Source organism: Myotis daubentonii, chromosome 13 (assembly GCF_963259705.1).
Source record: "Myotis daubentonii chromosome 13, mMyoDau2.1, whole genome shotgun sequence".
Classification (NCBI taxonomy): Eukaryota; Metazoa; Chordata; class Mammalia; order Chiroptera; family Vespertilionidae; genus Myotis; species Myotis daubentonii.
Genome location: NC_081852.1, coordinates 39,305,142 through 39,332,098, shown reverse-complemented (window position 1 = coordinate 39,332,098; position 26,957 = coordinate 39,305,142). Strand labels below are relative to the sequence as shown.

General features: G+C 36.4%; 1 protein-coding gene across 5 annotated transcripts in view; it reads right to left on the bottom strand.

Moving 5' to 3' along the window:
- Positions 1-9,748: 9,748 nt before the first annotated feature.
- The window catches only part of HECTD2 (HECT domain E3 ubiquitin protein ligase 2), a 59,754-nt gene continuing 42,545 nt past the window's right edge, over positions 9,749-26,957 (bottom strand). Inside the window, exons 12-21 of one of the 5 annotated variants that reach the window (XM_059662818.1) lie at positions 24,687-24,794; positions 23,693-23,825; positions 22,709-22,797; positions 18,454-18,612; positions 15,385-15,459; positions 14,817-14,904; positions 14,624-14,730; positions 13,191-13,306; positions 12,272-12,415; positions 9,749-10,967 (exon numbers count right to left, since the gene is read on the bottom strand). In XM_059662818.1, the coding sequence (XP_059518801.1) occupies positions 10,847-10,967; positions 12,272-12,415; positions 13,191-13,306; positions 14,624-14,730; positions 14,817-14,904; positions 15,385-15,459; positions 18,454-18,612; positions 22,709-22,797; positions 23,693-23,825; positions 24,687-24,794 (1,140 nt within the window). In that variant the 3' untranslated portion in view covers positions 9,749-10,846. Of the gene's footprint in view, positions 10,968-12,271; positions 12,416-13,190; positions 13,307-14,623; positions 14,731-14,816; positions 14,905-15,384; positions 15,460-18,453; positions 18,622-22,708; positions 22,798-23,692; positions 23,826-24,090; positions 24,128-24,686; positions 24,795-26,957 lie in introns of those variants that run through there. The other 4 variants (XM_059662820.1, XM_059662821.1, XR_009448384.1 and 1 more) reach the window with 4 other exon arrangements.

Below are 26,957 nucleotides of genomic sequence, written 5' to 3'. Positions count from 1 at the left end.
AATCTCTAGATTTCTATTGCTGCCTCCTGCCTGCTGCCCACAGCCCCCAGGATAACAATGTTATTAGTTTGGTTTATATTCTTGTGGATATTTCCTATGTGGCAACAAACATCTATTATTTTATGGAAATGGGATCACAGTAAACATGCTGCTCTGAAGGTTGCTTTTCATGTACAAGTCCATCTATTTCATTCCTTTCAACAAGAAGAGATCTTACTGCTTTGGGGGGACTAGAAAAGGGAAGAAACCATGAAGTCTATAAAGCTTGTTTTCTTTTATTTTCAATATTATTTCTGCTCTGTTCAGGAAGAGAATATCTGAAATTATTTTTCAAATACTTCAGCTATAGCTAAATTAAAGAACCACAGGAATGATAGTTGGATTGTTATAGGAAATTAGTGAATAAATGGCAAAGGCTCACTGCCATCTTGACCATTCCTTATTATTACGCCCATGTTGTCTGCCTTTGGACTGTTTGAACTAATGGAAAACTGTCTGTGGTAGACAGAATAGTGGCCTCCAGAGATGTCCGTGTCTTATCCCAAGAACCTGTGAATATGCAACCTTATGCGGTGAGTGGGATGTTGCAGGTGTGATTAAGCTAAGGATCGTGGAATGGCAGATTCTCCTGGATTATCTGATCTCCAGAACTGTATGATAATAACTTTGTGTTGTTTAAGCCTCTAAATTTGTGGTGATTTGTTACAGCAGTAATAACTACACCACCTTCATTCATGTGTCTTTGCATGCTGAAATGTTTTGGTCTCCTTTGGATCCAAACACAAATACTGTCTAAGATCATGAAACATCTGTGGTTCCAGATGTCCAGGAACTAACCCAGTACTCAGTATAACATGGCCCTTGGGTAAGCTAGAGTCAGCTTGCAGAAGTCATTATAGGTTATAAAAATAAAAAATAAAAATAACAGAGGGAGCCCATTGGTCTCCAGGAGGAAGTGCATGGATCCTGGAGGTCCACAGACCCAATGTTTAAAAGGCCAACAGAGAGGTAGGTGGACTTGCTATTGTCGCCCCATTGAATGGTTGCATCCTGGAGGCTCTGTGAGGTCATTTGATTAGGCTAGGGCATTATCAGGCCTGAGATGGTTCTGTGATGGATCCTCTGTTCCCTAAAGGGAATACCAAGCTTTGGGCATCACTGAGAGGTGATAGGATGAGGAGGTGGGCCCAGACTTGCCCATCCAGCCAAGTTTGCAACCTTCCTGACCTTCACCCATCTTTGCAGGCAGTCTGCCAGGTTTCCTGTTCAGGGAGGTGGGATGGTACCCAGTCCTGGTTCTCTGTGGTTCCAAATGCTCAGGAGCTACCTGGCTGATGAGGACTTGTGTTTGGTTTGAAATTTCCCAATGCTTTCATGTGTGGGGTTAAAGAGGAGGGCCTGGTGGCTGTGTCCTTAGCTGTGGCAGGCACAGAGAGCTTCCCAACTTTTTTTTTTGACCACTGGAACCTCAGGAGTGCCAGTCAAAAGAGAAAAGTAGGTCACTTGGTACAAGGTGGGGGATTCTTTTCTACATCTCCAGGTTTCTGTCTTGGACCCAGAAAGTGACTGTAGGTCCTCAGCACCTCAGAGGTCAAGGCTTATGGGCCCAGGCATAAACAAGGGCAGTTGCTAAGTGGGGACACAGGAAGTACCTTTGTTTTCAGGCCATTTCATCTCCCCCTTTTCCTCGGGGCACTGATGAGCTGGACTGTTTACACTCTCAAGTCCAATTCAGAAGTAAAAGCTGCTGATGGGAGCCACATTGACCACGCACCTCCAATCCAGGCACTTGATGGACATTATTGCCAGGGGTAGGTTCCTGTGTCTGTCAGGCCACCCCCTCAGGTTCTAGCAGATGGAGTAAACACATGTGGCTAAACAGAGGTCAGACTATCTGCTGTGTCCTTTAACGCCCATGTGCAGGCAGGCTCCTTTGTAAAATCAGTTTGTCAAACATGTTGACAACATGCCTGACTGCTAGCTGTCACCACACTGCTTCCCTCTCTTCTTAGGCCCAGAGATGGACTTTATTTTTCAAATTCTCTTGCAGTTAGGTGTGGTCAGGTATGGTAGACATGCAGGTGTGCCTCCAGACCCTCATCAAGGAAGGTCTTGCTGCCCAGGTGCAGGAAGTACAGTCAGTAGACCGCCTCTGGCGGTCAGCTCCTTCAGGGTAGTCCTCAGCTGCAGAAAGCCACCTCGCCCAATGTCACACCCTCCCAAGGTATGACTGCCTTCCGCCTGACTGCCTGAAGCAGGACAGGGACGCCTGGCCATTTTGGTCCAGTAGAGGAAGACTCTGACAGGCACCATTTGCTCCAGAGCTCCCCAACTGGGTTGGCCATTGCTTTGTCAGGACTGAGTTACAGCTTGAGTTCTCCCTTTGCCCAACTCTGTTTCCTCCCCCTTCCTTTTACAGATAATGATTCCTAATAAATTTCCTGCACCTCCCAAACTTCATGTCTACACCTGCTTCCTGAGAATCCAGTCTGTGACCTTCTGGGTTCTCTGCAGTGCAGTGTGAGCAGGAGCAGTGTGTGCTGTTTTCAGCCCTGGCCCTTGAAAACCTGGGTAATTCATCATGCTTTCTCCTTCAGCCTGCTGGATACAGACATCAGTGAAGCCCCAGAGGATGGTGGAACCACAGATGGAAGGAGCCTGGGCATCATGGCGCCAAGAGCTGCCCTGCTGACCTGAACATGTGCCTGGAACTGTTAAGTGAGTTAGAAATGAACTATTACATAAAGCCACTGAGTTTGGGGAATCTATTTGTAACTTCAACTTAGTCTTCCCTGACTTATCTCCTCTATGCACTTACCTCTCAGAGACAATGGAGGAGCTAGAGAATGGTGGGTCTCTGGGAGGTGGCCATTGACCAGAGGAAACTGAAGATCACGTGCCCACTGTGCTTAGGCTCAAGCAGGCCAGAAATTCCGGGAGAACTAGAGAGAAGAGCAAGGCCAGGGGCAGCTTTTCTGTACATAGATCCTGTGAAATGTGGCCAAGTGCTACCAGGCTCTCATCAATCAAAGAGCAGCTGTCCTCCCTTGGGGGATGCAGTCAGAGAGCAAGTTCTCATCTTGACACTCCCTGAGGGGAGAGGTGAAATCAAAGGCTTTTTTCATGGTTCAGGGTTGGTATATAGGAAGAGGAGCAAGATTCCTCCATCAGTGGAATCATTCCATTGTTTCAATAACTCATAGCCATCTAGTTAGGTGGGTAGACAGGTAAGACACTGAAGTCTTGACAGCCAGCAGGCGAACATGTTTGTGTGAGTCAGGGCAATAGGCTGCTAAAGATGAAACTATTTATTCATGCAGGTCTCTGGTCCACTCCACTGATTTGATGAGTGTTTCACCTGCCCAGTCAAATCAACAAGTCAGATAGGATTTTATCTGAGTTTACTGACCCTGTACTGTGCTAGTTGCTAGGTGGGGACACAGGGAAATACCTGTTCTCAAGCTGTTGATATACACACATTGAGCCATACACAGGTTTGAAGATACTAAGTCAGGGGTAGGCAAACTTTTTGACTCGAGGGCCACAATGGGTTCTTAAACTGGACCGGAGGGCCGGGACAAAAGCATGGATGGAGTGTTTGTGTGAACTAATATAAATTCAAAGTAAACATCATTACATAAAAGGGTACGGTCTTTTTTTTTCAATAGTTTTATTCATTTCAAACGGGCTGGATCCGGCCCGCGGGCCGTAGTTTGCCCATGGCTGTACTAAGTGCTACCTGAGAAAAGAAGGTAGGTGGATGGGTGTGAAGAAGAGGAAAATTTGCCTTCCAGCTGGCTTTTTTGTTTCGGGGCGGTGTGGTTGTGATGGTTCGGGACAAAGTTTGGTTGCAGAGAATAATTCTGTACCAGAGAGGTTGTGGAGAGCAGAGGACCTGAGCTGGATTGGGATAGAGCTGAAGGAGGGGTTGGTTGAAGAGGAGCAGGGAGAGCACCTTAGGAGCATTAGGCTGAGCAGGGATGGGACTGGGCAGGGTGTGTCAGGAGACCTTTTGGAAGTTGGTGTTGGGGAATATGCAAAATAAAAATGGAACAAATGCTAGGCTTTGGACTTGAAGGTGGTCAGATAAACAATAGTTATATCTTAAGACATCCTATATAATATCCTATATAATAAAAGGGTCATATGCAAGTCAATAGAACGGTGAAATGACCGGTCGCTATGACACACACTGACCACCAGGGGGAAGATGCTCAACGCAGGAGCTACCCCCTGGTGGTTAGTGCGCTCCCATAGGAGGAGTGTCACTCAGCCAGAAGCAGGCTCACGTCTGGTGAGCGCAGCGGTGGTGGCGGGAACCTCTTTGCCTCCACGGCAGTGCTAAGGATGTCCAAATGCTGGCTTAGGCTCACTCTTCCTGGGGAGTGAGCCTAGCCATCAGTTGGACATCCCCTGAGGGCTCCCGGACTGCCTGAGGGCACAGGCTGGGCTGAGGGGGACCCCACCCCCCAGTGCACAAATTTCGTGCACGGGGCCTCTAGTAATTTTATAAAGATTATCTGCAGGGACCTTAGGAAAAATGGGGGAAAAATAAGTCTACAGTTAGGGAGGCTGGTTAGCTATGAAGGGTTGAGCATCTAAACCAAAGAGGAGGCTGTAAGAATGGAGTAGAAGGAAGGGTCAAATCTGAGAAGCAACATAAAGATGAAGCTTTTGCTAACATGACATTGAAGAGAAGGAAAAGTAAAAATAAGATTCATGTTTACAAGCCAAGCAAATCAGGAGAGTAAGATTAACAATGACAGAAACAGACAAGTAAGGAAGGCATATTGAGTCTTATAAGGAAAGGTGGCCTATATACAAGTGGTAACACAGCACAAGATTGTGCTCCTTGAGAAACCCTACTGAAATAATTCTGGTTTCATTGTAATTTGTTTGTGTGCACATAGGAAAAGTCAAGTCAGGTTGCAGACAAATCTGGCAGCTTAACTCAGTGGTGACTAATGCTCCTATTCTGTGCATACCCATGCATTCAGAGTTGTAATATCTAAATGGCATGAAAACATTGAGTTGTATAATTGTCATGGAAATCCTGGGGATATTTTCTTGCTGTGATACACATTTTAGTGCTTCATAACATAGGTATTCAGCATTATAACTGCTTCTTACATCTGTAAAGAATAAGCAAGTGATGTATGGAGCTGAAGATCAGCCCCCAGTTTATAACATAATAGGAACTCAGCCCAGCCAGCGTTGCTCAGCATTGACCTATGAACCAGGAGGTTGAGCATCGACCTATTAACCAGGAGGTCATGATTCAATTTCTGGTCAGGGCAGTGTGGGGTGTGCAGGAGGCAGCCAATCAATGATTCTCACTGATGTTTCTCTCTCTCTCTCCCTCCCTCTCCTTTCTGAAATCAATAAAAACATATTTTAAAATATGTAATAGGAACTCAATAAACAAAAGTTAAATTAACAAATTAGTGAACACTGGTGCAAATAATCTACAGAGAACAATGTGCTTAAAAGTTTTATACATCGGATTAGAGGCCCGATGCATGAAATGCGTGCAAGGGGCTCAGCCCTCGCAGCCCTCGCAGCCTTGGCTGGCCCTTACAGGGTTGGCTTCATCTGGAAGGTCGTCCTGAAGGTTGTTTGGCTGTTTGGTCTAATTAGCATATTAGCTCTTTATTATATAGGTTTGAGGGAAAGAATCAAGGGCATGCTTGTACAGGCTGTGCTGAAATGGAAGAGGCTGTTCACTATTAACTTTTATAAATTTTAGACAACATATCTCTACAAAAATCTTAAAATGTAAATGGCCAAGATCGAAAGGAAGGGAAGTCATCATATAAGGGAAATGAGGAAGAAATAAAAAACCAAAAGTAGTAAGCAGGATTAGGTGGTTTATGAGGGTGATGAACCCTCTAACAGATTTTAATGCCCACATGAGTTCAACAGCCATACCTTAGGCCTAATTCAAGGTGAGGAGCCAAAACTGATCCCACTTCTTAAAGCAAGAGTTTAAAAGGATTGTTATGTCTATGAAAGGGGGATAGAAAAACCCTACTCATAAGCCCTAACCTGTGCCACTATATTTGAGGGGTCACAAAGTTACAGAAATAGAAAAGGGACCCTAATCCAAGAAGTGAACATCAAAATTGGTGTGGGAAACCATAAGGCCTTGGTTGAGAACAACATGAAACTCTGGTAAGGCATTTCTACTATTCAGGACACAAAATTAAAAAAGGAAAAATACAAAATTACAAATACATAAGAAAACAAATCACTATGAGAGGCAGTAGATGAAGGCGTAAAGAATTAGTATGTCAAGAACTGAAGAGAGTAGAACAATCCAAGAGTATCAAACAAGCAGGCTGGAAGTATTAAAGAAGAAAACGATAGGAAAGAATAGTATGAAAAAAGAGCAGGTGGACTTGAAAAGGAACCAAAAGAATTCCTAGACATGAAAAATATAGCCACTGAAAAACAAAACAAAACAAAACAACCACTCTGTGTTTGTTAATCAACAGATTAGGCATAGAGATGGAATGGTTGATGAGGTGGTCCAACATATGTTTAACAGGAGATTAGGGAGAACAGGGAAAAGCAATATTCAAAGAAAAATATGGCTGAAGAATTTTCTAGAATTAAGAGATACAAATGCAAGAACCATAATGAATCCTCAGTGGGATGATTCAACAAACTGGTATATTCATTTAATAGGATTCTATTCTGCCATTAAAATGGGGAAATTATATCTAATTGTATAATCAGGGATAAATCTAGAAAAGATAATATTGAGTATAAAAAGTTTGTAGAGTATGATATTAGATATACAACTATAATGATACTGTGTGGTGTTTACAGAGACATTGGTAATCACACCAAATGCAGTTTAATGGGGAAAAGAGAGAAAATATATTGGGACTGAGAAGCACAGAGAAAGGGGCTTCTACTCCATCTGTCATATTTTATTTTTAAAAAATCTTGCAAAATGTTAACATTTGTTAGCTCTGAAAGTGGGAATATGGTTTTATTGTTACTCTGAAAATTTTCTCTACATTTGAAATATTTCATTAAAAATAAACTCATTTATTTTTGAATTTTAAAATTACATCTTGTTACACAATCTGTAAAATAGTATTAAAAACCCTTGCATAGTGACACATCTATAAGGATAAATTCTAAAGCACTGTTTAGAGCAGGGGTGGGCAAACTTTTTGACTCGAGGGCCACAATGGGTTCTTAAACTGGACGGGAGGGCCGGAACAAAAGCATGGATGGAGTGTTTGTGTGAACTAATATAAATGCAAAGTAAACATCATTACATAAAAGGGTACGGTCTTTTTTTTCAATAGTTTTATTCATTTCAAACGGGCCCGGATCCAGCCCGCGGGCCATAGTTTGCCCAGGGCTGGTTTAGAGTCAGAAATATTCTAACAATTTTAATGCCTCAAAAGCACTTTGGTTGTTATCTGTAGTTGCACCCAATATCTGATAGTCAGAACCCCCCAGAAGGCCCCAGAAGCAGTGGTTGTGAGATGGTATCACATTAGCACCATGATTCCTCATGTATCACATTTTATTACTTACTTTACACCAAGCATTGTGTAAGGGCTTTTCACATGCTCATTTAATCCTCCTAACCCTTTAAATGAAATAGGTAGGTTTATTCCATTTTACACATTATTTTCATTTGATAATTGAGGCACAGGGAGATTAAGTAACTTGCCCAAGGAAACAGTAGACCCAAGCCCAGGCAGTCTGGCTCCAAAGCTCAATTCTTTTATTTTTAAATATATTTTTATTGAATTCAGAGAGGGAGAGGGAGATAGAAACATCAATGATGAGAGAGAATCATTAATTGGCTGTCTCTTACACGTCCCCTACTCAGAATCGAACCCACAACCCGGGCATGTGCCCTTGACTGGAATTGAACCTGGGACCCCTCAGTCTGCAGGCTGATGCTCTATCCACTGAGCCAAACCAGCTAAGGCCAAAGCTCAATTCTTAACCACTACATTGGACTACAAGCCTGTGTGGCCATTTGGGTAAATTGATCTTGCATTTTCCCCTGTGAAAACCCACCCTAGTCTTCCATACAGCTACCTATCTTTTTCCACTAATGACATTTTCTCCTGCATTCTCATACTCTCCTCTCTTTTTTCTTAAGCATAGGAAATGTGGGCAAGTAAAAAAAGGGGGAGGGCAAACATTTTTGGGGAGAAATACTTAAGCTCTGAAGTTGCTACTGGAATGTCATACTTAGTTAATTTCTGGGGGTAGTTAATTTCTGGGTTGCCTCCATGGCATTATTTATTTGGTGGAATATCAGTGTGACCATCCAGGATACACATTGTTTCAGAATAAAAATAATGTTAAAGAATTGTTTATATTTGGGGTCAATAACAACACACATTTTGAAGCTATCTATATTAGCAGTTTTCCTAAGTAGCAGTTTAAGAGACAGTATAATGAAGAGAATAATTTGCATTTATTAGATATTTTAAACTTATGGTTTTAATTAATTGCCTAATATTTAAAAAATAAACTGAAATTTGATTGGTTGTATAACTTTAATATTTGAAAATTTTTATTCAGAAGTTAACAACTTCATACAGTACAGATTTGTACAAAAAACAGGAACCGTTAAAAACTTCTGATCATACAGACAAAAATATGACTAAGCAAAGATTAAAAAAGGACAGGACATTTTGTAAATATTGTAATGCTTTAAGTTACTGTGGCAGATACAAAAATCAAGAATTCATTAACAGAGTGTATAAAAAAAGCAACTATATGAATTTTTAGCTGTTTAAATTAATGAAATATAACAGTAGTGGTATTTTTTTTTAAAAAAATGAGGTATTATTACACTGTAAACCAAAAACAGCATAAATAAATAAAGGCAATGTGCAATTAAGTGATACATGGTTATACATTTTAACTAAACAACGGACAACAAAAATTTTCCAGTTATTTATGGACTTTGTCATTTAAAAGTCTGGCTTGCTTGTGTACTTCTTATTTAAAAGTGACATAACTATCAATAAACAAGCACATCACTAAACATGCAGACCAAGCCAGTACAATTTTCCATCACTACCAAATAAAAACTTTGTTTACATTTTATTTAAAACACTTAAGTCTGGTTTCTTATACATGATTCTTTTGTGCTTATTAGTTAGTAGTAACCTACATTAAACATCTTACTTTCTAGTTCAAGCAGCTTATGAAAGAAGCAGTTTTATTTGCATATGGATTAAAAACACAACAAACAAAATGAAACCAACATGCCTTTAACTCTCTTAGGCTTTCCAAGATTTTTAAGAAAATCCTTTAAATAGTATATCCAAATGAAAAAGCAGAGTCACGTCTATTTCAAAGAGAATAGTAAACCAAGTAGTAACTCCTTTTCCTTAAAGATTCATGGGTTGGCTTCAAAACTGCAGGAAAACAAGCAGATTAGTCCCTCCACCCTAAAAGAATTCTGCTGGTTGGGTGCAGGAAGCATAGCAGTAAGAGAATAATGTAGCTCAGAAAAAATTGTGGGAAGAACTAGATGCTGGTACTAAATGCTGGCTTCATTATTATTGCAAATATATCTTCAGAGTTTTCTGAAATAAAACTAACAAAGAATAATAGAGAAGTCTTGAGTAGGAAATATTTGTAGCATGCTAATAAAACTGCTTCATTTGCTGTAAATTAAGAAAACCATCTACTGTCTGACTTAAAATACAGTTTCTTTTTACATGCTACTTTATTAGAAACTCCAAAAAGGGTACTTTTGAATTTCCTATATTCAGAATCCAGTGAAAAACAAAACATTTTGGTCAAAATATTGAACTTGATTTTTTACACCAAGTACATAATTTTAACACAAATGTTATTATTGTATTCACTTTTGTCAAATATTTTATCCTAAGGTTTTCTAAAAATTAGTGTTGCAGTACAATTGGTGATCAAAAAATATTAGAAATAAGCCTTGTACATCAATCAAAGCATATATAAAACAGTTATTTTCTTTTGTGCTTATAATTGACTTAATTTATCAATGATTAGTTATCTGATTTCTGTTCGAATATCCCAACTCTTAAGAAGAAATGATCATTATACAAATATTACATTATATTTAAAGTAGTGCCAGTGTGCATGCAGACTAACAATACTTAAAAGAATATAACCTGAATCCAATTAATCTGAAAATAGTTACACTCTTGTACAATCATCTTTATTGATTTGTAAAAGCTGTATACACATCTAAAACCCTGAATTTACTTTGTAAAAATAAATCTTTAGCAATAAATGGCACTATCAAAATCCCATTGTTCTCAGGCTATTATGGAATTATTTACATGCTTTTCAGCAACAGTTGAATCTTATTAGGATGAAAGCCAGTATATCAAAAAACCCTGTAGATTGCATTTGCAGTTATACTGTTGTTTACCTCTATATGAAAATATGGCTACATGCCTTACATGAATGATAATGCAGCTGTCTGTGTTGCTACTGTGTCCTGCAGCATACAATCTGCCACTAGGTTCCACTGCACCATCCCATCGGTGCTTTCTTTACGGCACGTTGCTCCCCAGTGGAACACTTGGGACAAACTACGTTATGGAGAGTGATAAAGTGCTATAAAAAAGAATGACTGAACCCACCTGCCTCTGCCATCTGCTCTTTTCCCCACTCAATCAAGGTCTGTGTTTTTAGAAAATCATGCCTCCACTAACATACTCATATTTGATTTTTTTTAAAAAAATCAGAATTTTAAAGTTGGTGATCTTTGTCAAGGTGTTTTGAGATGAAAACATAAAAAGGTTAAAGGCACAATAAGAGGGAAGTGAATGCTACATATAAAATATGTTTCAAGTCTTCTAGGTTACTCAAGTCCAAAACCTTCTGAATTAGAAATTCCAATGATCAATTTCTGTTTCAGGTCCTTTTTGCTCTTGTAGGGAGGAAGGCAAAGTTGATTGAAGCAGGTGTGAGCCACAGGCAACCTAGGGAAAGAAAAATTTTTTAAAGATACTAAAACACACACAGAATGACTGCTGAGCACCTTTCATAATACCATTCATATCTCTTTTACTTTCCCAAGAGATGACTCGTTCTTTCCTTTAGTGAACAAAGACTTATGAAGGACCTACTATGAGTTAGGCACCCTTCCAGAAATGGGGCTAGGTTTACAGACAAGATAGTCTGTGTCTCTGCTCTCATCAGACTTTCATTCTGGAGGCATTATTTTTGGATTCAGACGAATCTGAATTTGAATACTGTCTCCCTCACTTACTAGCTGTTCATTTGTTCAAATGGCTTCATGTTTCCAAATCTCAGTTTCCTCATCACCATGATTTGGTAAACTATCCATCTAGGTTGTTTAAAGGATTAAAAGAGCTATCTATATAAAACACCGAGCAGAATAGTAGATAGTATGACTATTACTATTATTTCAATCTTGATTGTAACAAGAAACAAAATTTTTGAGACACTTGCTACCCACACTTTTATTGCTGCTGTCCTCAATGCACATGCAGTATTCATCCTCTGACTCCTTGTGATCAGCTCCCCCAGCCTCTATCTGATGACACTGTCATCTTTCTTCAAGATTTCTACAGATTTCTTAGACTCTTTCCTTCAGTCTCTATGAACTCCACACCATCAGAATATTTGTCAGTGATAGCAGTGGGAAAGGACAAAATCCAGTTCAAGAATGAAAAGAACTAACAGAATTCAGGAAACATATGGGGCAGCAGGAAAAATGATTATAATCAAAGTACTGTCTACGCAAATCAGCTTTAGAAATTGCTAGTACAAGGTTAGGAAAATAAGTAGATCAACATTAATTCATCAACATTATTAGAAAATAAAGCCATCATTATTGTCATCACTTTTATATGCAAAGAGTATTAGACTAAAAAAAAAAAAGAGGATTAGTACTAGAGGTACTTCTAGTACTAGAGGATCTCTAGTACTGATAATAATAGCCAACCCCCACCTTAGTATTTTTAATAAAAAACACCTTTAAATAAAAATGAGGATTAGGCAGTATACTACTAAAAGCAAGCTAGTTCTAAAAGAGACCACAAAGCAGCAGATTTAGCAAAGCAAAAGGTTAATGGAAAGGGGTTATTATCAGTTAGTATTGGTATGTCTGAAAATTAATAGAGGACCTGAAGCCACAGTCTCTCGCATTTAAAGGCCATGTTTACTCCCAAGATTTTTCTATGAAAGAATCCTCTAATTATAAACATATTAGTAGCAAAACTTATAGATTAAAAATAAAATTTTAATCTGGAAATTTTACCAATTAGTAGAAGTTTCGTTCTTTGAGATTTTAAAATTCAAATCAGCCATTCCTCCTACAGGTACTCTGTCACTTCCTGTGGTAAAATGTAGCAACTTCTTTTGAAGATCAAGAGGAAATCCAAGCACAACATCCCAAAAGTATCTGGAGAACACCAAAGTAAATTTATATGAATGTCTTGAGGATCAGAAGAAAGCAGCAATTTTTCAACCAATGTGCCGCAAGAATTTTTAAAATATGCAATACTAATTCACCTAGGGCCATGAACTCTTTTTTCCCTTAGACTGTCAAATAAAAAAATGACAACAGCCAACACAATAGCTATCCAGTGTGAATGAGTCAAAATTATACCTATTTTTTTGTCAGATCAGCAAAAAATATATTTTATGGTGTGCTGCAGAATTTTAGTAACTAGAAAAGGTTGAAAATTTCTGGAATAAAGTAACATAAAAGTAAGCTCTAAGGAAATAAAACTTCCCTAAACATACATAGTACTCTTGCTGTGAAATTAAGGAATGACAAGCTTCTATATATGAATTAGGTTTTTGACTAACTTTATTATAAATATACATTTTTATAAAATTATGAAAGTGGCCCAACAGTGGATAGGACAACAGCCAATTTTCTCCCACATAATTTTTCTTATTTTTCCAACACATTTGCTATTAAAATCCTAGATGTGTAGCATCCCTGAAATTCTAGAACCAAAGTCATTTTTTGAAAAGTAAAATTTCTATACTTTTGTAGAAACTTATTTATATCACTCTCTCCTTAGAAATTAAATAAGGCGGTGTGGAACTCCACAATAGTTCAGCTGACTGACTTGATCCTGAGATTGTCAGTTAAACAAATAAACGAAACCACTTTGTCTTTCATCCCCTCTTCTGTGACCTCGCTATCAGGAGTATGAAGTGCTCACCTTATAGTCGAGTCAGTTTTCGCGTAGCCGTCATACTGAGTACTTCTCTGCAGAGCATGCATGTCCAGTTCAGGGCTTCCACACACCAGGATCTCAACCTCTTCTGGGCGAAGCAGCTGCCAATAATTATTTACCAAAAATGATAATAAAACATAATTTAAAACAGTGAAATTGGAACTATTTTCACTGAATCAAACTACAAAAATTGTGACTTCTCTTGCAGTAAATCAAATCATTAAAAAAAATCTCCATTTATATTTTTCCTACTGAGGTAAGATATTTTTGCTTTTAAAAGTTTCATAAATCTTGTCAAACTACTGGGGCTCTCTCTCTCCCTCTTGCAAACATTAATTGCAGTTTGCCCGAAAAACAAGCAGATGACTAAACATGAATCCAAATTACAGTTCTTTCCCCGAACCCAGCTTGAAGCTGTCTCAGCCTCTACTGATCTGCCTGCCTCCTTCCAATACCTCCATATCCCTTCCAGTAGTGCACAGGATGTGTGCACTCTAGAGTTTAGGTACTTGGTTACATACAGTCTGCTTGTGTTACTCACTGGTTTTCTTTACCTACATATGTTGTCTTCCACTTAAAGAGATTAAAACTGGGAAAGAAAAACCTTGCTATGCCATTTAATTCCTTTTCCCCTCCCTCCACCCCCACAATTACCAGTGTGTCACAGACAAAACTCAGTGCTCCGTTTTCAAAGGTCCTTTCAACAACACACACGTGTCAAAGGTTACTCTGAAACTAGCTCTCTCCTATGAAAAGTAATTCAAATGAAAGACCTAACTCCAAACTTGCATAATAAACCTGCGGGGAAATGAAAGTGGCGTGACAGAGTGGGGTGAAGAGCACCAGTTCTTTAGAAAACTGTACTTTTATCTTATATTTTCAACATGGAGTTCTAGAAAGAGGCTGCCCCATGTTCACATGCCTCAGATAAGGCAAACCAGTCAGAGTCCATCATGACCCTGGAGACAAACTACTTTTTCTGGGTAAAAGGCAACTCAGAGTTGTCAAGGGATTCTTGAAGCAGCAGGAAGCAGTTCTAAATATGTTCTTTAGTCAATAAGAGGTGGCTTTTGCCCCCGAGCTTATGTGTTAACTGTTTTCTGTGCTTTGCCCCTCAGTATTAAGACCTTGAGCCCGCAGGATTTCTTCACCCACTTTGGGGGAATTTTTTAAAGCCCTAAAAGACATAGCATAAGACATAGCACAAGGGGAGAAAAATGGAGCTGACTGGTCTTGTTTCTCTTCAGAGAGTTAAGGCTGAAATGGGAGAAGTATTTTTTTTCTAGCTCTACCTTTAAAAAGTAGAAAACGTTTTCTATTTTAAAAGCTTATCTACTAAAATATTTAAGGAATTATTTGTCAGTTATTATCACATTATAAAACCTAACTGAAAGCATAATTTAAAGATTTAAACTCACCATAAGGGCATTTGAAGCACACACACTATGAAATCCATAATAAAATGCAGCAAACTGCTTATAGATGGATTTGTTGAGAAGAAAGTCAATATAAAGCTGTACATATTCTGAAAAGCAATTTTCCATCTGTTACATAGTAAAAGTAAAAGGTAAACACTAATGCATTTGAATTAAGAAATGGTGTCTAACTTACCTTTCCTATTTTGATTGGTAACTGGAATTTTTTCACCACCTGGCTTTAAATTATAGGACTTAATTATTCCAAATTCTTCCTGAAAAACCTGATGGGAGATTCCAGCACAAGATATTTATTGATATGGTTGATATGATAACAGGCTTTAGTGAACAGCTTTGTAAATTTTAAAAAGCAGTTTTTCTCCATCTTAGTACAAGTCACATGCATTGCAAGGTAAAAAAGTAGGTCTTTAACTTAACCCTCTCTGTTGAATGTTAAACACTTTACTGATATGCACAAAACACCTGTGGCCATTTAGGTGTTTTGGAGCTATGTGGATTACTTTAATTTCCATTTCCCAATTATTGGTAGGCTCCCGAGTGGAAATGAGTTTTGGTGAATTTCTTTAAGCACTTTCGTTCACCTGTGTCTTCGTTGTCTACTTCATCAGGTTAAGATCCTCTGTGAGAGGGGATATTATTGGTATGTCTTGACTAATCCTGTTCATCTTTTCTAATATGGGTGTTTCATAACAAATGGAATTTTTCATATATGAAATAGATGATTAACAGAAAGCTATTTGTACCTGGAATGTTGAGTAGAAATCTTCCTCAACATTGCCCTCATATGACAGGAGTTCACTTAATCCATGGGCCAGCTCCTATAAAAAGAAATCTATTATCTGTGGTTTTAAACCAAATGATTTTTTCCTAAAAGCAGATGTACAACTCACCTACATGTGAGATAGAGCAGATAAACTTTCAGATTTTGAAATAAAGATAATATTTGAGATGTATTTTCCAGAGCACAAAATATTTGTTAATGATTTCTACCATCTACCTTTTCACTGGAAAAGGTCATATAGGAGGTAAATATCCAGTTCATACTGTTCTTATGCAGCAAGCTAAGAGCATAGTTCTCATCATGATTCACTGCTATCTGCAACTTACTATTTATAAGTTTGCAGTATTTCTCATTTTCAACTTACATTCTTAAAAATAATGCTGATGTTTCAGGATACATCTTTAAAACACAAAAACACAGCGTTCATGCATGTAAGTGGGGTCTATATTTCAGTTACAATGCCTTTCTTTTATCCAAGAAGTTGAGAACACTGGAAAAAACATTTTCCTGAATTAGGTTACAATTCATGCTACCAAGGAGCAAAGATTTAAACAAACGTAAAAAGTAACCAAATATTTTTAAAAAATTAGGTTTTATGAAAAAAGTTTTACTTTATTTTAAATTATTAAGAGATTACATAAATAATAAGTTTTCCATCCATTAAAAACAGAAAATTTTATAGAAAATATAGATAGGCATAGATTGCAATTATTAATAAAAATTATGGGTGCTGAAAATTATAATTGGGATATTTGTGATTTTAAAAAAATATATATTTTATTGATTTTTTTACACAGAGGAAGGGAGAGGGCTAGAGAGTTAGAACCATCGATGGGAGAGAAACATCGATCAGCTGCCTCCTGCACACCTCCTACTGGGGATGTGCCAGCAACCAAGGTTCATGCCCTTGACCGGAATCAAACCCGGGACCCTTCAATCCGCAGGCTGACACTCTGTCCTCTGAGCCAAACAAGTTAGGGCGAGTTTATGATTTCTATTAAGAACTCCAGGGACAATCAGGTGAACCCAAGGGAAGGGACTTACCATCTTTCAAAGATTAAATTTTTACTGACAAAATACAATGTCAGTAGGTCATGAAGTTATATACTCAGATCTGTTACATTCAGGACTGTAGACCTTTTTACCCCAGACTTTGCATTTTCAAACCCTAATTTTTGTTGAGAACTGTCCATCAATACTGTCAGTCTTAGACCCTTACCTGTAATATGCTAACTCTAAAATATTTATTACCCATTCAGTTAAACTTTCAAAACGATTTTTGTAAACGTATAATTAAAGTTGTGTGAAGTTACAGAATAGTGCTTTTGCACAGTTTGAATATCCTGGTCTTATTTAATACAGCATATTTGAGAGTGACTTAGCAAAAGCCAAAGAGATAGCACACATACTAATTCTAGGTTATGCTGCCTCTCCTCTGTTTTCAACATAAACCCTCCAGTGTAATTTTCACAAGATTGTTGGGAAGATTTCTTATTGTTTCTGGACAATTCTGTTGCTCCAAGTCATGGCTCACCTCTCAGAGAAGCAATGGAGTATTCATTAACATGGTCATGGAAAATTATCGCATTTATTAACACCATATTGACGTCTCCATTGAGGAATATTTTGATTACTTTCTCTACTTTTTGTCCTACAGTCACAGATGTTGTCTTTATATTAAGAAGCATATCTACTATGTGTTTCTCTTCAATTTCCTGTTCCCTCTTCTTGAAAACAGTGTACAAATACATATGATAAAGAATTGAATAAAAAAGCAGTTAAAAATTTTAGGGTACATTTTTACCATCTATGAAATGGAAATTAGGTGCCAATTTTAATAGGTGCTTTTTTAAATTAATAAATGAATAATCCACTTATAAAACATCTTTTAAAATTACCCACATTCCACCATCCTAACACAGCAGCAGTTTTCCTGTTTGCTTTCAATCTTTATTGATGCATGTACAGAAACAGTTTTTTCAATAGTTGATCTCATAGCCACCATCCGGATTCATTATTAAAGAGCTAATAAAAGAATATAGGCTCAGGGAAATCTTCAGCTCCATAATATAAAACAACTTATTGGCATAGTCATTCATAAAATATCCATTTTTTCAAAAAAAAAAAAGCTGGGTCTAACTCTAAATGAATCAAATTAACATAGCTTTAATCATAGAATTGGGCAATTTAGTGACAAAAATCACTAATAAAATTAGGAAATTTATCAGTAAAAAATTTGGCAAAAACTAAATATGTGGGGCAAAAAAAAAATCACAAAAAACTAAAATGAGACGGTAACTCAGAGATTAGTCTATTCCCATTGTTTTATGGGAAAGAAAATTAAGTGACTCATCCAGGGTCACAGCTAAGTACAGTATGTTGCAGAGAAGACTACAGTAGGCAGATCTCTTCATCAGAGCCTGCTCTATTTTGCAAGCAGTAAAAAATATAAGGGATTGTCAGGAGGATGTGCATACTATCCATTTTTCTACTAAATTTTCACCTTAGATTAAACTTGATCAGAAATCTAAATTTTGACTGAGGAATATTATGAGACAGTCCCATGAAATTCATGTTGTATTGTTTTAAGAGATGCTGTTGCATACACTGTTAACGATACTGCACAGTATCATCTTAATAAGGATCCATAGAAGTAATCAATTACTAAGTGCTTTCTTATCTCCTGTAATCCCCAAATACGAGTTTTACTGTCTCATTCACATAAGGAAACTAGAGCTCAGAAACTTTAAACAACATAGCTAAATTCACAGAGCTAACTTAAGTGGCAGAGCTTGGATTCAATTCTCGGCATCTCCGACTTCAAAGCCTGTTTATGGTATAAGAGCTGAAGAGTGCTGCAAAGTGAATGATGTGTCTCCACAAGAAAGGAGAAATCCAGATAAAAAAGGAGATGGGTTACAAAGTAGAGAGAAACCATATTTAAAAATAAGAATAGCATTAGGAGGAGAAAGACTGTGCAGGTAAAGGATGCTAGGATTAAGGGATATGATGCTAGTAGCTTTATACTTACAGGCATAATTTGACTTAAGTCATCAGTGGTGACACTGCAGATGCCCACTGGTGTATTTTGATCACTAGGAACGATGGGAGGGCTCAATAATTTCTTGTAACAGCAGGGGGGGAAACGAATATCCAGTGTAATGCTGTTATAAACAGCTAGTCCCATAAGCTATGCATACTAAATGTTAAGTATTAACATAAAATCCATGACAGCAAGTGAGTTTTAAATTATGCATCAGTCTATTTCTTGTATACTTCTTTCAGATTTAATACTTTTTAATGAATCCCACATACTTCCTTTCCTTTCATTTCCCCACATAATTCTTTGATTATCAAGTCGTGTAAAAAGGAGGGATTTAGTTGATAATATTTAATGATTTCTTTAGAAAAGTTTATTTAAGATCACAACAGATAACAGTTTCACACATATCCAAAAATTAATATAAAAGAAATACTTTCTAAATTTAAACAAAGATGGTGATTTTATAAGTAGCAGCAATTTAATAGAACTCACTGAACACACTACTAATTTTGGTAACCATTTTATCTATTTTAAAATTAAATACAGACTAAAGAGAGCTGAGCTGAATAAACATATGGGTACACACACAGAGACATACATACACACTGTTGATAAGCTAACAGGACAATTACTCTCCTATGGTAATATCTGAAAGGCCTTTAATACTTGGAGTTTACTCAAAGGGTTAAAGTTAAAAAGCTACAGATGTTATATCTATATAAACTTTGCCCAATTATATTTTAAAAATATTTTTATTGATTTCATAGAGGAAGGAAGACGAAAAGAGAGAGAAACATCAATGATGAGAATCATTGATCGGCTGCCTCCTGCACAATCCCCACTGGGGATCAAGCCCGCAACCAGGGCATATACCTTGACCAGGAATCAAACCGTGACTTCCCGGTTCATAGGTCAATGCTCAACCACTGAGCCTCTGGGCCAACTGTATTTAATTTATCAGTTATATGGCAGAATGTAACATCCATTTGCTGAAAGAGGGGTTTCAGAACAAATTTCATACTTCAACTATCAAATAAAGATTATTATATCAAGTTATTAAGGAAGTCATTCATTTTGTAGGCTCAAAAGGAAATCTTATATGGGCTGGACAAATTACTGCAAACAATTTTAAAAAATTGGAAGACAGCCTGTATTTCAATTTGCTAAGACAGGATGAGGTTAATAATTTAAGGAATGGATATGCTGTTTTATTTGTAACCATAGTAACAGAGGCTGAGCAGTGTATGCAAGGAACCGATATTGAAAAGAAGTTCTAATATATGTCTTTAATTATGATATAGCAATAATGGCAAAAACCACAATACTACTGTAGTTACATTTTTGAGTATTCACTCTAGTGACAAGTTCTATGCACTTTTCATTTTAAAAAGTTCTTTTAATTATATTTAACAGATGAGGAAGTAGCCTTACAGGATTTGCTGCAGGAAACTTCCATTCGCACTAAATCAATGTGCTCTGGTGGAAGCAGGAATGGGGATGAGGCGTCATGTGCTACAGAGTTTGAAAACCCTACACTGTACTACACTGTTCCTACTCTTAGTTCCAATGCCCCTTGTGGTATAAGCAACCATACTTTTAAAAATTGTTATGTCTCATCATGCAATCTTCAAAAATTTTTATTATTATAGGTTTCGCCTGTAAACACCAAAGCCATAACATATTTAAAAATGAAGTATTAGACCCGTGCTCCCACCTCCCAGCCGCTTCCCTCTCCTCTCGGTCCCCTCCACCAAAATAAATAAATAAATAAAATAAATAAAAATGAAGTATTAGAACTAACTACATTTTCTCAATCATTATGCCTGTTCTCAATTTTTAGTTCTCCTCACTTTCAGTAGATCTCTCCACCGCTTACATGATCACAATCCACTATTGCCTCACATTTTTCCTATATGTTTTCATACTTTTGCGGCATCAGTCTTATTTTCTACAGATTATCTTTGTGTGAGATAAATACACATTAACAATGAGATGTGGTGGCTATAATAATTTTAGATTTATGGCAGGTCCTTGAATAACATTGTTTCATTGTAATGCTGACCAGATGCTGCAGGAACTTAACTCTTGTTTATATCAATTAGCTTATGGTAAAATAGGTTTCATTATATGTCATTTCACTTAAAGTTGTAGAACCTATTGACAATGTTAAGTGAGAACTTACTGTAATTGTTTAACTCGAAATATGCAACATAAGTAAATATGCTTAATATGCTCCTTTGGGTAATGACTGAATAGAAACTAATATCTATTGTAAAGAAAACAATTAGTGCCTGGCTGGTGTGGCTCAGTGGTAGAGCATTGACCCATGCACCAAGAGGTCACTGGTTCGTTTCCTGCTCAGGGCACAGGCTTGGGTTGTAGTTCAATCCCCAATGGAAGGCGTGCAGGAGGCAGCCAATCGATGTTTCCATCTCTCTCGCCCTTTCCCTTCCTCCATCTCTAAAAAAATCAATTTATAAAAAAACATTAAAAAAGAAAACAATAAGCAAATTAATGATTTTATGTATAACATTATTATAAAAATGTGATAGCTCAATAAGATCTAACACTGCAGTACAAATATTAGAAAGTCAAAATATCACTCAAATGTGAGCTGTGATGAGAATGTAAAGTGTGACAAACATGTATCAGGAAATCCAAATAGCTCATAGTGTAATGAGAAGCATCAATGACTCAGGTTTTCAGTGAAGTTGAAACATTAACAAATGATTACTGTAAACAATACAATAGAAACAAAAGTCTAAGAATTGTTACGTGTTCTATATTGTGGAACTTGGCACCTTGGATCTTTAGACATGACAGTATACACAAAACTGCATATTGAGTTTACCATTTCAATGTGTATCTTTGTTTCTAGAACCTTTTTTCCATCTAGTTTCTCAATTTCCATATACATTTCTCAGGATTTATTCCAACAAATGCAACAAAGATATTCAAAGCTCTCCATAAGATAGCTCTTTTTTAAAAAATATATTTTTATTGATTTCAGAGAGGAAGATAGCTCTTTCTTAACTCTCCTCCTGAAGGTGTCTTGCATAACTCCCAATGTGCCCTCTGCTTCAGTCAACTGGACCTTACATTGTGCTGTAACACAGCTTTTTGTTCTAGGCATTCTTCCACTGTATGTCTTTAAAATATATATATTGATTTTAGAAAGGAAGGGAGAAGGAGAGAGAGAGAAACATCAATGATGAGAGAGAATCATTAATTGGCTGCTTTCTGCACGCCCCCCACTGGGGACGAAGCCCACAACCTGGGCATATGCCCTGACTGGGAATCAAACCGTGACCTCTTGATTATAGGTTGACGGGTGTCTTATTCTTTTACAGACCTGTGTGAATCAGATAGAATGGCTCCGTCTTTAAATGTCTACCTTCTGTGGGAGGACTATATTGAATCGTTTTCTCCTCAGAACTCCTTAGCAATTAATGTCAAGTGGTCATTTGACTCTGAGAAACTGACTATCTTGCATGGTGGTCATCTGCCCATTTAAATGGTGAACTTGTTAAAGGAGGATAGTATTTTCCTCTTTCAACCTATGTATCTCCAGTGCTTGCTCATTTATTTACTCTTCCATCCTTTCACAATTATACTTCTTAGATTAAAAAAGCTAATGTGAAAGGTATCTTGTCCAGTCTCCACTCAATACAAGATGCCTTCTGTAGTACACCTGATAGGGGTCAGAGGATGGTACAAGGGTTTATGTAATTTTAACAATACTTAAAGTAATGCCATACACTTTAAATATCCCCAATATTTTCAATTTTTATTAATACTTTAGGATTTGAGGGGCAGATTAAAGACCTAGATTTAATTTCCACAATTTTGATTTAGTAAATTGAGTGAAATAAATGATTTTTCTGTTAGTTTTTTCACTTTGTACTTAGAACAAAAACAACTAATCATGCATAGAAGATACTTTGATTTTTAAAAGTCTTAATTTTCTGCTAAATTAGAAAATATATGAAATATAAAATATTTTTATTTGGAGATAAGGTTTTCAGGAAAATATAAAAATTCAGTCATTCCTTTCAATTAATTAAATCTGCTGACGTGTAGCTGTGATATTACAAATAATAAAGGTTATTGAAAATCTATTAGTAAATTTGACAAGCATGCTTAATTTGAGTAAAATGCTTGAAAACAGTTTTCTAATATTCAGATAAAATTTTAAAAAATCTCTAGTCGCCTAGCACCTCCTAGTGGAAAGTTTAAAGGATACAATTCCAACCAATCGGAATTCAGAATAGTTATCACACTTAAAGCTGCTAAACCAATGGCAGTGTGAATCTTTGTGATATGTAAACATGCCTGAAAAAAAGAAACATGATTTCATTAGTGTGATTGATTTAAAAATCAGAGTGGTAAAAATATATATGACATTTCATCTGTTAGAAGCAAACCAGTTCAGTAATAGTTCTGTTACAAACAATCTCTCATGTTAAAATATATCAAATCTATGTACAGAGAGCATGCAGGAGCATTTTACTGTTCATTGGTATCCTGAAACATGGGGTAAAAAGACAGAAAATCAGTTGATTTTCTTTATAAAAATTCTAGTTTTATAAGTTAGTGGTTATGATCAAAATTAATTTTGAGGATTATGTAGAGATTTCAGTTTATCCATGTCATCTCTAATTCCCATTACCAGAAAGATCAGATATATATAATACATAAAAATAAAGAAAAATAAACACTGAAAACTCTACTCTGAAAAAAAAACAATAAAAATAATGATTAGGTAGGTGTTTTCTCTAAGTAACATAAACCCAAATTTAAATTTCAAATGATTGTATCTGTCTTAAAAATTAATGAATTCTTATTCATTAAAATGGCTCATTATTTAATGAGAGAGGCTTTAAATATGAGTTTAGAAGAGCAAACTAATTTTTTAAAATTTCAAATGTTCTTTATTTCAATGACAAATTAAATTCCCATGCATTTGGCTTATTTGGAAAGGAAGTGGATGCTCCCTTGCAAATATATACTTTCAAGTCTATATATTTTGTGTAGGATTCCCCAATAAAATAACATTTTGATAATCAACTTGGTCAATTTTTAAAATTTAAATAATAGTCCTTAAAAAATTATTCAAGATTTATGGTTGACAAAAATCTGTAAAACCATAGGGTAGATTAAAAATAAGAGGGCCTAATCGAATCTAATAATTACAAAGAAATACTATTCATAAAAATTAAATACTCACCATAATCTGGATGAAAAATTTGGCGAATTAGAAGAAGGAACCATTCTTTAGTCAAGCCACCCATATCCAAACCAGCTTCCCCTACAAATGTAACTTTCAACTTCTTTTTCAAGTCTGCTCTTTTCCGGGTTAACTATTTGAAGAAAGTATATAGTAGAGGAGAACAAAAGGCAGAAAAAGGAAATTAACTTTTTAAAATCTGGAAAATGTGTTAGGTAGTCAGGATCTTATTTACAGTGTCCAAAACACTCACCCATCCACCCCCTCATCCACTCATCCACCCATCCATCCATCCATCCATCCATCCATCCATCCAATGAATCTGTCAGACACTGTGAACTAGGTATTACTAAGTTTGTTGTATAGATTAAGAAACAGAATTAGAGGAGGTCAGGTACCTTGACTGTATCCCAGGTTCATATTGTCTCCAAGATTCTAATTTAACAGATTACAATATAAAATAATTCATTTCCTTTTCTCTTAACTTGCCTTCAGTACTAAACTTTTAAAAATTAGATAACTAAAACAGCCTTGAACTTATAATAGCCCCATGCAGATCTGGCTAAGAATTGTACATGCATGAAGCTCTATAATACATAGTACATAAAATCAAAGTAGACTTGACCCTTAATTGACCAAATATACCCTGTAGATTAGACCCCTAATTTTATTAGATGAGTAATTTGAGGCTCGGCAAAGTTAAAATGACTTGTTACACACCCAACTAGTAATAAAAGTGGGTCTACAATCTAGGTTACATAGTCATACAGTTCTATATAAAATTCCTTTCTGGGGAATTAACAACAAGCTATTAATAAATATATAAAAATGGGCTTAATTGTGAATACAGAACTGACTTTAACTATGGTATCAAAATATAAGGAAGCACACTTATTAGCATAAAGAAATAAGGCAGTTTATTAAAATTTTAGAATTATAGAATGTACTTAAAGCTTTAATCAATGGATATCATTTTTGAATAAATGATCTATACCTCATCAAGGGAATCGCTAACCAGATGTGTCCTCCTTACTTTCATATTTAGAAATAACATATTCATATCAGGTCTTTGTCTTCGAGATACTTTATCCACCAGACTTTGCTAATTGAAAAAGAAAGCAAACATTTTCACTTTTACTTAAAATTGTAATTTCACTTAAAACATTTAAACTTCAGTAAAAATCACGATATTATTCTCTATGCCATATCCCATATAAATTTCATAAACTCCGTTATACAAATTTTGATTTATGAAAATGCTCTATTATTTTGCTTTGAAACAATGGTAACCAAAGGGGATCCAAAATGGAGGACCAAAAATAATTCACCTTCTATAGTAAAGTGTGCTGTGTTTTAGTTTCCACATATCTCATCTCTTAAATAGCAAGGTTTTCTGTTTAATAAATACATAGCATGGTGTGGGAACATTTGAAACATATACTTAGATGATAAACTTGGCTTAAGGTTTTTTAGATATTGAATTACTCTCAAAGCATAATTAGTCTACTTTTAGAAAGTAGTTTGGTCAGTATTTATCAGAAACATTAACAATGTTCATATTCTTTGTCCCAATAATTCTACTTCTAGGAATTCTAAAAACAGAAAATATTTCATACAGTGAGATGGTCATAGCATTACTATAAAAGCAAAACTTTAGAAATATACTACATTTGTATCTATCTAATAGAATATAATACAGCTATCAAAAATGATGGTCATAAAAACTATGTAAATGGAAAATGTTTAAGGAAGGCACAACTGAAAAAAATCAGGGAACAAAATTGTGGATACAACTCTTGCTCTTAAAAGATAATATACATAAAAAATATCAAAAGAACATTTATCAAAATGGTAAAAGTTATGTCTGGGTGATGAAAACATGGGTGATTAAAAATACCTATTTTTTGTTTTTTTTTTCAAAATATAAACAATGAGTATGTAAAAAAAATAAAAAAATATAAGGACTATATAAATATCCTCTAATATAAAGTCTACATATTTGCATACTTAATTTATCTAAATCTTTTTCAGATGACCTCATCTTTGGTAGCAAACTAAATGAATTATTATACAGATTAAAGATTGTCATTTCAGACATTTTAAATACTGGCATATGCAGCAATTTGCTTTAGTACATAAAATTTTAATATCCCAAATCTCTATTATTAATCCTACTGTCATGATTTGGTAGTTACTATAATAAAACATTCTAATTCAGACCCTTCTTCATTTCTCTAATTTCTATTTCTAAAGGCTTTCAATAGTTTTTCTCTTCTCTGGGTCCCACCTTTCATGCTCAAACTACCCTTTCCTACCTTCTGTTCCCAATCTATACCTCCTGGGAAGCCATCATACTGGAAATGTCCCCCCACACTTATACTAGGATGGTAATTGAGCATGACAAGGCTCAGTGACTATTCCTCCCATCAGGAATTCATCTGTATAATAAAAGCTTAAATGACCATTACAGTGGAACAACCAGACCGGTCGCTATGATGCACACTGACCCCCAGGGAGCAGACACTCAATGTAGAAGCTGGCCCCTGGTGGTCAGTGCAGTCCCACAGGGGGAGCACTGCTTAGCCAGAAGCCAGGCTCACAGCGGTGGCGGGAACCTCTCCTGCTTAGCAGCGCTAAGGAACAGCGAGCCAAGCGGTAAGGAGCAGTGAGCAGGCAGGCGGTAAGGAGCTAGGGGTCCCAGACTTTGAGAGGGCACAGGCCGTGCTGAGGGACCCCCCTCCAGTGCATGAATTTCATGTACCGGGCCTCTAGTATTTAATAAAAAGTGCTTCAAATGAAAGAAGTAATAGTAGTGACATTTTAGATATAGTCTGATGGGGTAGATATTTTTAGATTGGGAATCTCTTTTACAACTTTAGATTATACCATGTAAGTAAACTCTTGTTTACAGTAACTACCTGTAAGGCTGTCCTCACGTCAAAATATTCACATCATTAATTCCAAATGGTATGGCAGTTTACAAGTTAAAAATGTTGGGAAACACCTATAAGAACTGACAATGCCACTTGACTCTTCCGTCTCTATAACTTGTGTCCATGCCGTGTGGAAGACAGCCTGGGACAATCTACAGTCGCCACTCTCCTTGTATTGGGAAGGAAAGTTCCACTGAAGAAGTTATTTGTTATCTTAAAATGGGGAGTAACAGCAGAAAACTGCTCAGAGGAACTTATATAAACTTCTAGCTCTTTAGATTTTTTTCTTACAAATATAAAAAAAATAGCCCAATGTAAAAACAAAATACGAA